At 38.2% G+C, this 11,421-nt stretch overlaps 1 protein-coding gene across 1 annotated transcript; it reads right to left on the bottom strand.

The window, feature by feature from the left end:
- Positions 1–1,961: 1,961 nt before the first annotated feature.
- CMBL (carboxymethylenebutenolidase homolog) lies at positions 1,962–8,869 on the bottom strand. Its single transcript, XM_026048560.1, has 6 exons — positions 8,589–8,869; positions 6,583–6,805; positions 5,715–5,822; positions 4,658–4,800; positions 3,147–3,238; positions 1,962–2,215 (listed from the first exon to the last, which is right to left on the bottom strand). The coding sequence occupies exons 2-6, from the start codon at positions 6,795–6,797 to the stop codon at positions 2,036–2,038; spliced, it is 738 nt and encodes a 245-aa protein (XP_025904345.1). The 5' UTR covers positions 6,798–6,805; positions 8,589–8,869; the 3' UTR covers positions 1,962–2,035.
- Between the last annotated feature and the right edge of the window lie 2,552 nt (positions 8,870–11,421).

The following is an 11,421-nucleotide window of genomic DNA, read 5'->3' as shown; positions in this document are numbered from 1 at the left end:
ATAGGAGGCAATAGTTACGTAGAGTTTGTTTTCATAAACCATGTCATCATCCATCATCTCTGTTCTCACAGCAATGCTGAGAAACAATATGAGACTGTAAAGCTGGGAACTGAATTCACACTCTGCAGACTTTCTGAACCACATGGCCATCTTGGCTTCTTGTGTTATGGTTCATACACTGCTGGTACACATACTGCATGGTTCAGTATGGTTCATATACTGCACAGTATATCAGGACTTTATAGGCACTCTGGTGAGACCTGGTTCCATAGGTGAGTGAAGGTGTCTGCCATTCTCTCACGTGGAGCAGTTTCTCCTAAATATGACGGTCTCATAACTGTAACGGGGCTTTCAGGACACACAGAAGTCACTGGCCTTCCCTCTGTCTGTACATCACAGGGAAGCAGTACAAGCCCAGCCTAACAGCAGGATCACCATGGAACTTCTCAACATTGATTTGAGGGGAGAATTATCTTAAATAACATGACTCACAGCGCCATGAATCCTCCAGGTGAGTGGTGCAGGGACAGCAGAACCCTACAAGCCTGAATCAGCTTCCCCTGCGCTGCACAGACACCTAAGAATAAGCCCAATTCTGCCCAAAGTTAAGCCGCAACATGCCAAAGGGAACATGGAGTTCAGCAGCGAAAATGGAGAGTGGTCCCAGTCACCAACCAAGGGCCCATGACTAGCAGCAAGGTACATTTTTGGAGTCCTGGTTGACACCAAGTTAACCATGAGGCAGCAGTGTGCCCTTGTGGCCAAGAAGGCCAATGGGATCCTGGCCTGCATCAGGAGGAGTGTTGCCAGCAGGTCAAGGGAGGTGATTCTGCCCCTCTCCTCAGCTCCAGTGAGGCCGCATCTGGAGTACTGTGTGCAGTTCTGGGCTCCCCGGTAAAGAGGGACATGGAGCTTCTCGAGAGGGTCCAGAGAAGAACAACTAAGATGATTAAGGGAATGGAACATCTCTCGTATGAGGAGAGATTGAGTGAGCTGGGCCTGTTTTCTCTGGGGAAGAGAAGGCTGAGAGGGGATCTGATTAATATGTATAAGTTCATGAAGGGAGAATGCAGGGAAGAAGGGGACAAACTGTTTTCATTGGTGGCCAGCGATAGGACGAGGGGTAATGGCCATAAGCTGAAACACAGAAGTTCCATCTCCAGGTGAGGAGGAACTTCTTTACTGTGAGGGTGACAGAGCCCTGGCACAGGCTGCCCAGGGAGGTTGTGGGGTCTCCTTCTCTGGAGACCTTCCAAACCCACCCTGTGCCACATGCTCTAGGTGTGCCTGCTTGAGCAGGAAGGTTGGACGAGATGATCCCTAGAGGTCCCTTCCAACCTTGAATATTCTCTGATTCTGTGATTCTGTGACTCTGTGATTCTGTGATTCTTATATCACAGAGGTTTTAATGAAACCTTTCTAGAGTTTCTTTAGTGTCTGTTCAGCTTTGTTGGCAGGAGCTACACACCATATTGCAGGCTGACCAGGACTAGTAGGTCACAGTTGATTAGAACACAACAACTCAGATTCAATGCTGTTCATGTTTACTTCTCATAGACAGTGTGTTTATTTCTCACAGACAGTGCCTGATTTCCTGGAACATGTGCATCTCAACACCCTCCAGGCACAGCTATGTTTACATCAGAGCTGGAAATCCCACATCCCAACAACTGTAAAAGCAGCTTTTGCAAGTGTATTTCTCAAGAGTGCATGTAGAGTTCCAATAGTCTTCTAATCCTTAACCATTGACATGAATGAAAAAAGTGAAATTTCAGATTAGAAGGATATCCCACATCAGATTTTAGTATTTTTAAGATACACATGGAAAAATTTTAAAATCTTTATAATTATGGCTTTTGACATTTGAAAATGCTTAGGCATCTATTTAGAAAATAAGTACACATAAGCAGTGTTATTTCAGAAAAAAATCTTTTACAATTGATTTTTCATTATTTAAAAAATATATTAAGCAATAGTCTATCATTTGCTGAGTTCCTAAAATTAAATTGTTTTTCTTATAGGCATTTTATTGACGCTAAATATATTTATTCAGCCAGTTGATCATATCCTTTCTTCCTTCCTCAATATAAGGTTTATCCTGAGGATTGATATCTTCTCTCCTGCGATGTATAAAGCCATGAGTCTGACCAGGATAAATTTTAACCTCATAATGAACTTTACAGTTTTCTTTAAGGTTCTGCTCCAGTTGGGTAACCTGTAACACAGAGTGTTCCATCATTGCTTATACTGAATTAATGTGTTATTTTTTTACAGTTCTCAGCATGTCCTGGAAGACACAGTATGTTCCCAATGTGTTTGCTACCACACTCTTTTTTTTTTTTCTTTTTTTGAGACATTTTTTTTCTCAACAGTAAAATAATATTATCTGATTGTACAAAATAACCAAATATATATTATATATATATGTCAGTGCAATAATACCTGTAAAGATATAAAATTCTTCCTGCTTATTATCACAAGCAAGATCACATGTAGTAATCACTGTTCAAATTAGCACAGCCTGGCTTCAAGAAAAAAAAAGGGCAAGATTTTGCTTCAGGGAGTTGGACTAGATGATCTATAGGACTCCCTTCCAAACTCAACCATTCTGGCTTTCTTTGATTAAGTGATTCCATTTAAAATTGATTTGACAGAGGACAGGCATTGATACAAACCTTCAGTTCAAAGCTACTGCAGTCTTTAGCAGGAAAAGCAAAGGAAACAGTCAACAAGAGCATACTTCCCTTTTTGATCTCCTTTGTAGATAATCAGCTTTCTCTATTTCTTCTCTACCTGTGCTCCCCAAGATTCCCATATTTACTTTAATAAAAATCTACAGGGCAGTGGTGAAAGATATGGATAGTCACTTATCCATATGTCACATATCCACATGGATATCCATAGTCACATATCCATAGTCACATATCCTCTCACAAAGAGAGGATCCTATCCTAAGCTTGGCATAGGTCTTCCTTTGACTCCCATTATGGATGCTTATCCCTTTTCTCCTATGAACATGCACATTTTAAGTTAGAGAAAGAGGAAGGAAAGAGCAAATCAGTTTTCTAGTTTCTCTTAATTAAATACCAAGTTATGAAATGAGCATGCAAAACAACGACAAAAATTAGCTCTAACAAGAAACTTGCCTGCTCCAGCGGGATGTGCTCATCTTTTTCAGCAAAAATGAAGAAAGTGGGATGAAGTAAATTGTATCCATTCTCAAAAAATCTGATCACTCCTATGCAAAAATAGAGACATAAGATGATCCATGCTGTTTTTTAAAATCACTAATAAAGCAATACAATCCAAATAAATGGCATTTCTCTTTGTTAGACCTGATTAAAATATCAGTTTGTAGAGGGATTAAACATGATTCACTTAAAAGTTTATTTTGTCATGTGAATTTCCCATATTTTGTGATGGCATTACAGATAAAAGTATCAGCTCTGTCTCAAAGGTTCAGGTAAGAAACTTTGTATGTTTGCTCCATTCTTACAATTTTTTTTTGGCCAGCTGCTTATAACCACCATCCGGGAGAGGATACTGTGAAAGCTTGACTCTAGACACCATGTAGCCTCTCACCTGGCATGTCTGTTCTTAAAAGGATTATGAATAATCATCATGTCAGATACATGGCTAGAGTTTCAGTGTACAGGTATTTTATACTGATGCAAAGTCAGAATAAACTGCTTTTGTAATTTTGAATATTCAAATATATTTGGATTTAAACAAAGTAAAATACTGAGAACTGACACCCTAGTCACTCACTGGTTGTATTATTACCACAGAAAAGTCAAAAATTAGCAAATAGCATTGATTAATTCATTCATGCTCAACCAATCAGTGCAGCAAAATGGTTCCCATAAGCTTTCTAGGAAAATATCTTCAGCTTCTGTACACCTCAGATGAATCTAAATTGTTCTGGGTTATACAGAATTGCAGAGATTCATAACACAAATATAAAGGTAATATGAATGGAAATGTATGAGTAATACGAGAAGGTTTAACACAGAGTTAAAAAAATGAAAAGAAAAAAGAATAAAAAAAGGAAAAAAAAATGGCTTGTATTAGTAATAACAGATACTGTTTCCAGGAGTAAAACTGAAGAACATGTTATTTATGTCATGATCAGAAGACCTGCAAGCTGACAAGCCCACAGTGGCCATGACCTACCCATCGGGAGAAGACCCTGTGCAAACAGATGGCGAAAAGGTTGCCATCGAAGAAAGACATGACCCAAACAAGGAAAAACAGATAACAAGTGGCAAACTGCCTTAAGATTTATGGAAGCGAATGTGAACAAGATTCAGATAGAAAGATCCACCCCATAACAGCTGAAAGCTCCTAAAAGAAATAAAATATTTATCTGGGAACTGTTCGGTCAACAATCAGCTATCAAAAGGAACCTGAGACACAAGGATGCCCTGGCACTTGGTGTTTCTTGTACTCTGTGCTGTGCGGTGGTCCTGGCCATATCATGTGAATACATTTCTCTTTCTGCTTATGATGAGATATGTGCAAGAAGTAAAGCTGCTTAAAGATTCTGTATAATGAAATCATTTTTTTATAATGTCAAAAGCAGAATTTTGCTACAGAACACTCCTAGAGAAAAATTTCCTGCTGCATCCATATCCCATTACAGACAACTTCCACTTACCATAGTTGGACACCCCAGTCTTTATATGAGGATTTTTCAGCATCACATGATGTACTGCTGCTCCACCCCAGCAAAAACCAATGACCCCAATCCTCTTGGCACCACATTGTTCCTGTAGGTACTTCAAGACGACATCAATTTCTCTAAGACAGGTAAATGAAAGTTAGTTAAGTCTAACAGTATTTCCTGGAAATCTGAAAATAAAGTATAACTAATTACATTTCAAGGCATCTTCTACAATTTCTACCCAATTTTTTAATTTTATCATATCCTAAACTATTACAATATCAAAATTGGACTATAGTTTTGTAAGTCAAGGCTATCACTCCTTTCTAAAATAAATGAGAAATTTCAGGGGAGAAGTGAAACAGACAACGCATGAAGGAGAATAAATAAATCATTCTCTTTAGATCACAGTTATTGCAACCTGACCTGATTTTACAAATGGCAACTCAATCAATTACATATATGTCAATAGTTTTCTCATGGGCCAACTAGTATAAAAGCTTAAGAGATATACAGCTAGTCAAGAGCATGCCATTATCACACGTGTCAAATGGTAAAAATGACAGCTAGAAGAGTGGCAAAGTATTGTATTTTGAACTGGCTGGCATCTAACAGGGAACAGGACTAACAAACCCTATGGAAATAGTGTTTTGTGACTATGTTTTTCATTTTAACTCTTCCATATGGAAGGATCCTGCCTTCAGGAGCTGTCTCCAATTGGGGTGGAAGGAGTCTGCTGCATCTTCTAGCCTCAGCCATTTATTTTCCTTTTAAGTTATTTATCTCACTTCTGCTCTCTGCAGATGGTATTTGTGTCTGTAAATAATAGTCACTTTTATTCGTGTTCAAAGTTTCTGCTTTTCTTCAAAGTGCACTCTTCACGTGGGTCAGTCATGAGCTTGACCCATGAACAGCACTGAATTCTTCTTTGCAGACACCCTGCTGCCTTTGACCCACTAATAATTTTGGACCTCATCCTGCATCTTTATTGAGGCAAAAACTCCTACTAGAGAAGCATGGCCACATGGTGGGCAATGAATATCTGATGTACCTGTCTATTTTGCTGGAATCTCGAGTTTTTAGCCAATTATTGAAAGAAGCCCAATCATTAGAAGGTTTCCAAGCTTCTTGTCCCACATAAAAGTCTGGGCAGATGGCTCTGTAGGAAAAATTAAAACACTTTAAAGCCATGAAATAACACAATGTTCTACACTATAAATTCATTTTGCTTAATACACTCAGAATTTAATCTGCATCAGTGTATTATACAGAGACCTTCATTACTTTTCTGCATCTAATAAGAAGAGTTAATTTCCAGATATGTTCTCCCCAATATAACACATTAAGAAGACAATTTTCTAATTGCAATTAAAAAACATTTAGCAATTTCTTACCAAATCCCCTCCAAATTCTGCAATTTGCAAGTTACATTCATTTGGGCTAAAAAGTATTAACCAGAAAAATGTATGGAAATACATGGAAAGACATATATCTCATGAGCTTCTCACTTACATGCTTTCCATGTATCTGACTATATTTCTTTCACTGGCATGTGCTGGTACATTTCACTTTCATAGGATTTGATTTAGTTTTTCTGGAAATATTATCATAACAATAAATGCCAAGCAAGGAAGGAGGAAGGAGACTGTTTAAACCTGGTGAAGGTGTTCCAATAACCCTGTTAAAGCTGGAAAATCAGACTTTTCTCTGTTTATCCTCTTTCCGTCTGTACTTACCTACCCTCTACTTATTGTAGTAACAATAAGCAATGTTAGATTCCTTATACTGCTTCAATAAATAGGATATACCTTAGGAAAAAAATGTAAAATTGTACATATTTATGTGGTTTAGGAAAGGAAATTGTTGGCTAGACAATTTTCTTGTTATAACAACACTTTCAAAACAGTAGGACTTCTTACATGTATCCGTGAGCTGTGAGCAGATCGGCCATGTATCTGGTGTTTGGGAGTTGCCATCCAAATATATCGTGAATTACGATCACGGCTTTGTCTGATTTGCCAGATGGTTTGCAAACATACGCCTTGATGTGCTCAACTTGTACTTCCTGCCCACAACCTTCATAGTCAAATTTGTCTCCAATATTGCATGGGCAGGGTTTGGCTTCATTCGCCATGGGTGATACTAGTGTGGAAGGAACAAACAAACCAAAAATTAGCAGTGAATATTGCTGCATACCATACTTAAACAGATCAAAACACAGTGGTATCATAAAATATTGATTTTTTAATCATTATAGTACTATTGTGAACATAGTGATTATCGATAGATCTGAAGTGTGCCATCAAACAGCCCTTTGGTTTGATTTTCTATAAATAAAACTTGTGTTAGAGCTATTTAGGTTTTAGACAGGATGCAGTCATATTTATTTAATAACAAATAAGAACTATTCAAACTCCAAGATAAGAAGGGGGAAAAAAGAAAAGAAAAAGAAAGAAAGAAAAAAAAAGAGAAAGAAAACTGACCATGAGCAAAACTTCTTCAAGCTAGTTAAATGTTTTTTGAAAAAGTTGGCAATAAGGTGTGGTTAAATTTTTACAAACTATTACAAAAGTCAAGGTAAACAGATTATCCACAAAGGTGAAAAGTGCCAGTAGATGTTGACACAAGTTTATCTAGCTGCTTGTCTCAAGTTAGTGATTGTAAGTTACCAGCCACTAGGCTTGGATTAACTACCTGGGCAAACAGAGGTCATATTGCTGCACAATGACTCAAATAATGTATGTGAATATGCGCCAAGTGCCCTATGTTCAGCTTGCTCAAGGTTATGGAGAGACTCTATCCAAAACTTCACCTAACCCATCCATGGAACAATTACAAAGGTCTCTGAGCTCTAAGACAACAGCACAGTGCAGAAATGGGGCTGGGAGTATTTGACCGCTCAATATATATCAATATATATCAATATATATCAATATATATCACAGACACAAGAGCAAGAAACAGATTGATGTTCCTTAAGTACTTGTGGCACTACAGGGGCATCTCTAGGAAAATAAAACCCTAAAAACGGAAGATTTGCACAGATTTCTAGAGACCAAGATATTCTACATTTACCAGCTCATAATTTCAGACTATCACAAGCAGAGTTAGCAGCGTTATGCTTGCAGACTTTGCGAGATTTCACCCTCCCCACATCAGTTCAAGATGAACTGTATCTTATTTGATACATAAGCTGTGTTAACCTCGCACATTTATACTTATCTTCCACATTTTCTTAAATAAGCCACCTCCACCTGTATTTGGTGTTTTAGCCCATGCTATAGTGTGTGACCCAGCTAGACTCTGCTATAAATTAAAATATACCTGTTGCTGTTGTGCCAGAAAAAAATGAATTAACAGGCAAGACAAATTATAAGACAAATATAATTTAAATAAATAATAGAAAAGAGTTGATGTCTAATTAACAGATAGACGTATAAGATAAACACATTTAAATATATAATAGAAAAGAGTTGATGTCTAATTTTGCTTAACTAATTCTGGCTTCTTTTTCCATAGAAGAGGAAATCCACTGTTCTCTTTTAATTAGATTAAAATTCAGCAAATGTAATAAAAAGAGCAATTGAATATTACAGAAACTTACACTTCACAACTCAGCAAACACAAGCGCAATGCCCTTACCAGTCACTATGTCCTTAAAGGCTGCAATTGTAAACACTCTACATTATGCTATCTGATAATATTTAAAGGAAAACTTAAAATAAGAAGTACGGAAGGATATAGCTCGGGAAAAGAGTTCCAGACAAAAGATTTCATGGAGTTTGCACAGGCTTACAAGACACATAGATAGACTTGAGAGCTTCGTATGCGCTAGATGCAAATAATCTGTAATAAGTAATATATATTGTTTTGTTAAGTGCTCTCTCATGCAGAACAGCCATTAAAGCCAAGGAAACGTGCCTACCTGTGGTGAGCGAGCAGGACCGTGGCCGGAGAGCCGTTCAGGGACCGCTGCTCCCAGCACTGCCAGGGGCAAAGTCACCGGGGAAAGTGCCGAGTCATAAAACGCGAGGGGTGAGCGTGGGGCTTGCGTCTCTTCAAGCAATGGTTATGTAAGGACGGGGCTGCCTTTGCCCCCGCCTGTCCCCGAGCCGCTCAGCTTGGGTTCCTCCTTTTAAAGCGTGCCGTTTCCTTGAAACTGTGCGAGGGATGTGTCCGTGTGGGGCAATACGTGTGGGCACGAGCACGAGCGGCGCTTTGCCGCTTGCGGATGGCCTCTCTGCAGCTCAGCGCAGGGCTCGCTCGGCACCACGATTCCTCCGGACAGAGCAGTGCTGCTGTGTGCCTCGAGAACGTGCTGCGTCACTCTGCTGGCATTTGTCCCCACTGCCTGCTCGCTGCCAAGGGGAGCCAGGGCGAGCTGGCGACATGGAGTGCGCTGACCCTGCACAGCTCGAGATAGCGCAGAGTTCATCCAGCACGGATTGATCTGCATTCTCTGCAAAAACCCAGAAATCCAGATATGCATCTACCCTGCCCCAGCACATCTTACCCATCGAAAAAAGTCCCTTGCATTTCTCACCTCCTTCCAAAAAGTGACTGTTTTTTTTTTTTTTTCCTTCCATTCTTCCTTCTGGTTTTCTTTATACTGGATTCCTAAGGTTAACCCCTAAACAGCTTTATCTAAGGACATGAGCTATCAAAATTCCTTACTTCCTCATAGACACATCTAAAATATAGCACTAAATGCACAGGTGGTGCTGCCATACCTTTTCTCGCAGAGAAGGGAACAGCCTTGAAATGTAGTCCTTGTGTGTGAGCTCATTTCCCATACTTTCAATATTTATCATTTGTCATCATTTATCAATATTATTTATTTACAGCACTTAATATTTTTGGATAAAAGAACCAAAAAAAGAGTCCACTAAAGAATTCCAAAGTGAAGCAGAGAGACAAAAACAGTTTATACCATGTACAGTGTTTAGATACTCATAGCAACTTCAAAGAAGAGTAGTAAAATAAATGCTAGAAAAGTAGTTCTTCAAATCCTTCCAAGAAACAAGAAATTATGACAATATGTACAATACATGCAATATATTGCAATATATACAATATATATTTTTCTCTGAATTTGCCTAACTGCCTTTTCACTTCCCTTAGTTCTTCTTGTACATAATCACATGCCCCCTTATCATAATATTAAAATTAAACCTTATAAGCTAAATGGTTTTTAATGTGATTTCTTGCTGGTTCCACGTTCCTTTCTGAATAATCCTTTTTTCAGCACTTTTATACAGAAGCCAGAACCTCATGTACCACACGCACCCTCTATGTGCCTGTAGGTGGTTGGACTTCGTGCTGTAAGCACACACCTCTTTCGGCTCCACACCTGAATTTCCAGTTACTTCATGAATCACAAGTTGTTCAAGAAGATTTGGCCATGCTTGTCTTTATGTATTTTAGCCTTGTCATTTCCAAACTGCTACTGCAACTGTGTGCATAATCACAGCCTTAGTGTTAGAGTGCACACGCTGTTCCAATATTTGTGAATGATTGTTGCTCTCTAAATATGAGACCTGATTGTCCCCTTGTAACAGATTTACCCTAGCGATGTTAATGGGCCTCCACTGAATTCAGGGATATCCAGATTTTACACTGCGGTAATTAAAAGTATAATGAGCTTCCAGACAAAAAAAAAAAAAAAAAAAGAGACAGCAGAATTAATTAACACTGCTGATTATTTTAAAATGAGACAACCATAAGGTTTGGTTCTTTGATACTGTGTTGATGCTTGATTGACATCTTGTCTTTTGTGAGGTACAAAGCCATGAGTTTCTCCTGGATAAATTTTTACTTCAGAATTAACTTTATAATTTTACTTCAGCTTCTATTCTGGTAAGGTTACCTGTAATAGAGAACATCCTAGTAAAGATATTAATTTAAATAGCCATATTCTATGGTGCCAGTCCTTAGCTTATTCATAATTCAACTCCTTGAACTAGGCTAGACAATATTAACCAAGCTCTCCTATGGACAGAACAGAAAAGAGATAATATATAAATAAAAGTCTCTTTTGAAATAAGGGTCTGGAAAGTTTGTTAGAATGTAAAGAGAAGTCCAAAAATCTGCAAGGAAATAAAGAAAAGTATCGCCTACATGTTTAAAATGCTAAAATATGTTGAATAAATAATGCTAAATATGTTGAAAAGGAATAAAAAGACTACAAAAAACACCAATGGATGCAACTTCTTACATGGTTTATGGAAGTATGTACTTGGAAAGCTTGAACAATGTTTCTATTTATTTGGATATTTATATATTTCTATTTACATTTTGTAAATGAAGGCAAAGAATCTATAATTCTAGCAAGAATTGTTGAAATAAGTGTAATGTCATTTCCAAATTTCAAAGAATAAAGTTTTTGACGTTAGATGGGACCTCTGAAGATTGTGGAGTCCAACTCCACTCGGGTCAGTTGCAGCACTCTGCTCAGGGCCACTTCCAGTCAGATTTTGAGTTTCTGCATGGATAGAGACTCTACAGCATCTCCAGTCTTCTGGTTTTGGACAAAACTCACAATAAAAAACTTTATTCTTATGTTTAAGTGGGATTTCCTGAATTCTGTTTTGTGCCCATTACCTTTTGTCTTTTCACTCAACGCCACTGAGAAGAGTCTGGTTCCATCTTCTTTACTCCCACTCATTTCTAGGTGACTGATTACTTCAAGTAAACCTATGAAAACAAATACCATTTGACCTAGTTAAGACTTTTTCAATGTATTTTGTTTTACGGCTAAT

This window comes from Nothoprocta perdicaria, unplaced genomic scaffold, assembly GCF_003342845.1.
Source record: "Nothoprocta perdicaria isolate Ctin4 unplaced genomic scaffold, notPer1 scaffold_55, whole genome shotgun sequence".
NCBI classification, from domain to species: domain Eukaryota; kingdom Metazoa; phylum Chordata; class Aves; order Tinamiformes; family Tinamidae; genus Nothoprocta; species Nothoprocta perdicaria.
Note: the sequence above shows the minus strand (reverse complement) of the source record. Positions and strands in the feature narration are given on the sequence as shown.

Excerpts from the sequence above, each read along its gene's own strand:
- CMBL (XM_026048560.1), bottom strand. The coding sequence starts at position 6,797 with ATGGCGAATGAAGCCAAACCCTGCCCATGCAATATTGGAGACAAATTT. Across the intron at positions 5,823-6,582 it reads CTCACAGCTCACGGATACAT|AGCCATCTGCCCAGACTTTT; the intron begins GTAAGAAGTCCT and ends TTTTTCCTACAG. Across the intron at positions 2,216-3,146 it reads AGCACATCCCGCTGGAGCAG|GTTACCCAACTGGAGCAGAA; the intron begins GCAAGTTTCTTG and ends TCTGTGTTACAG.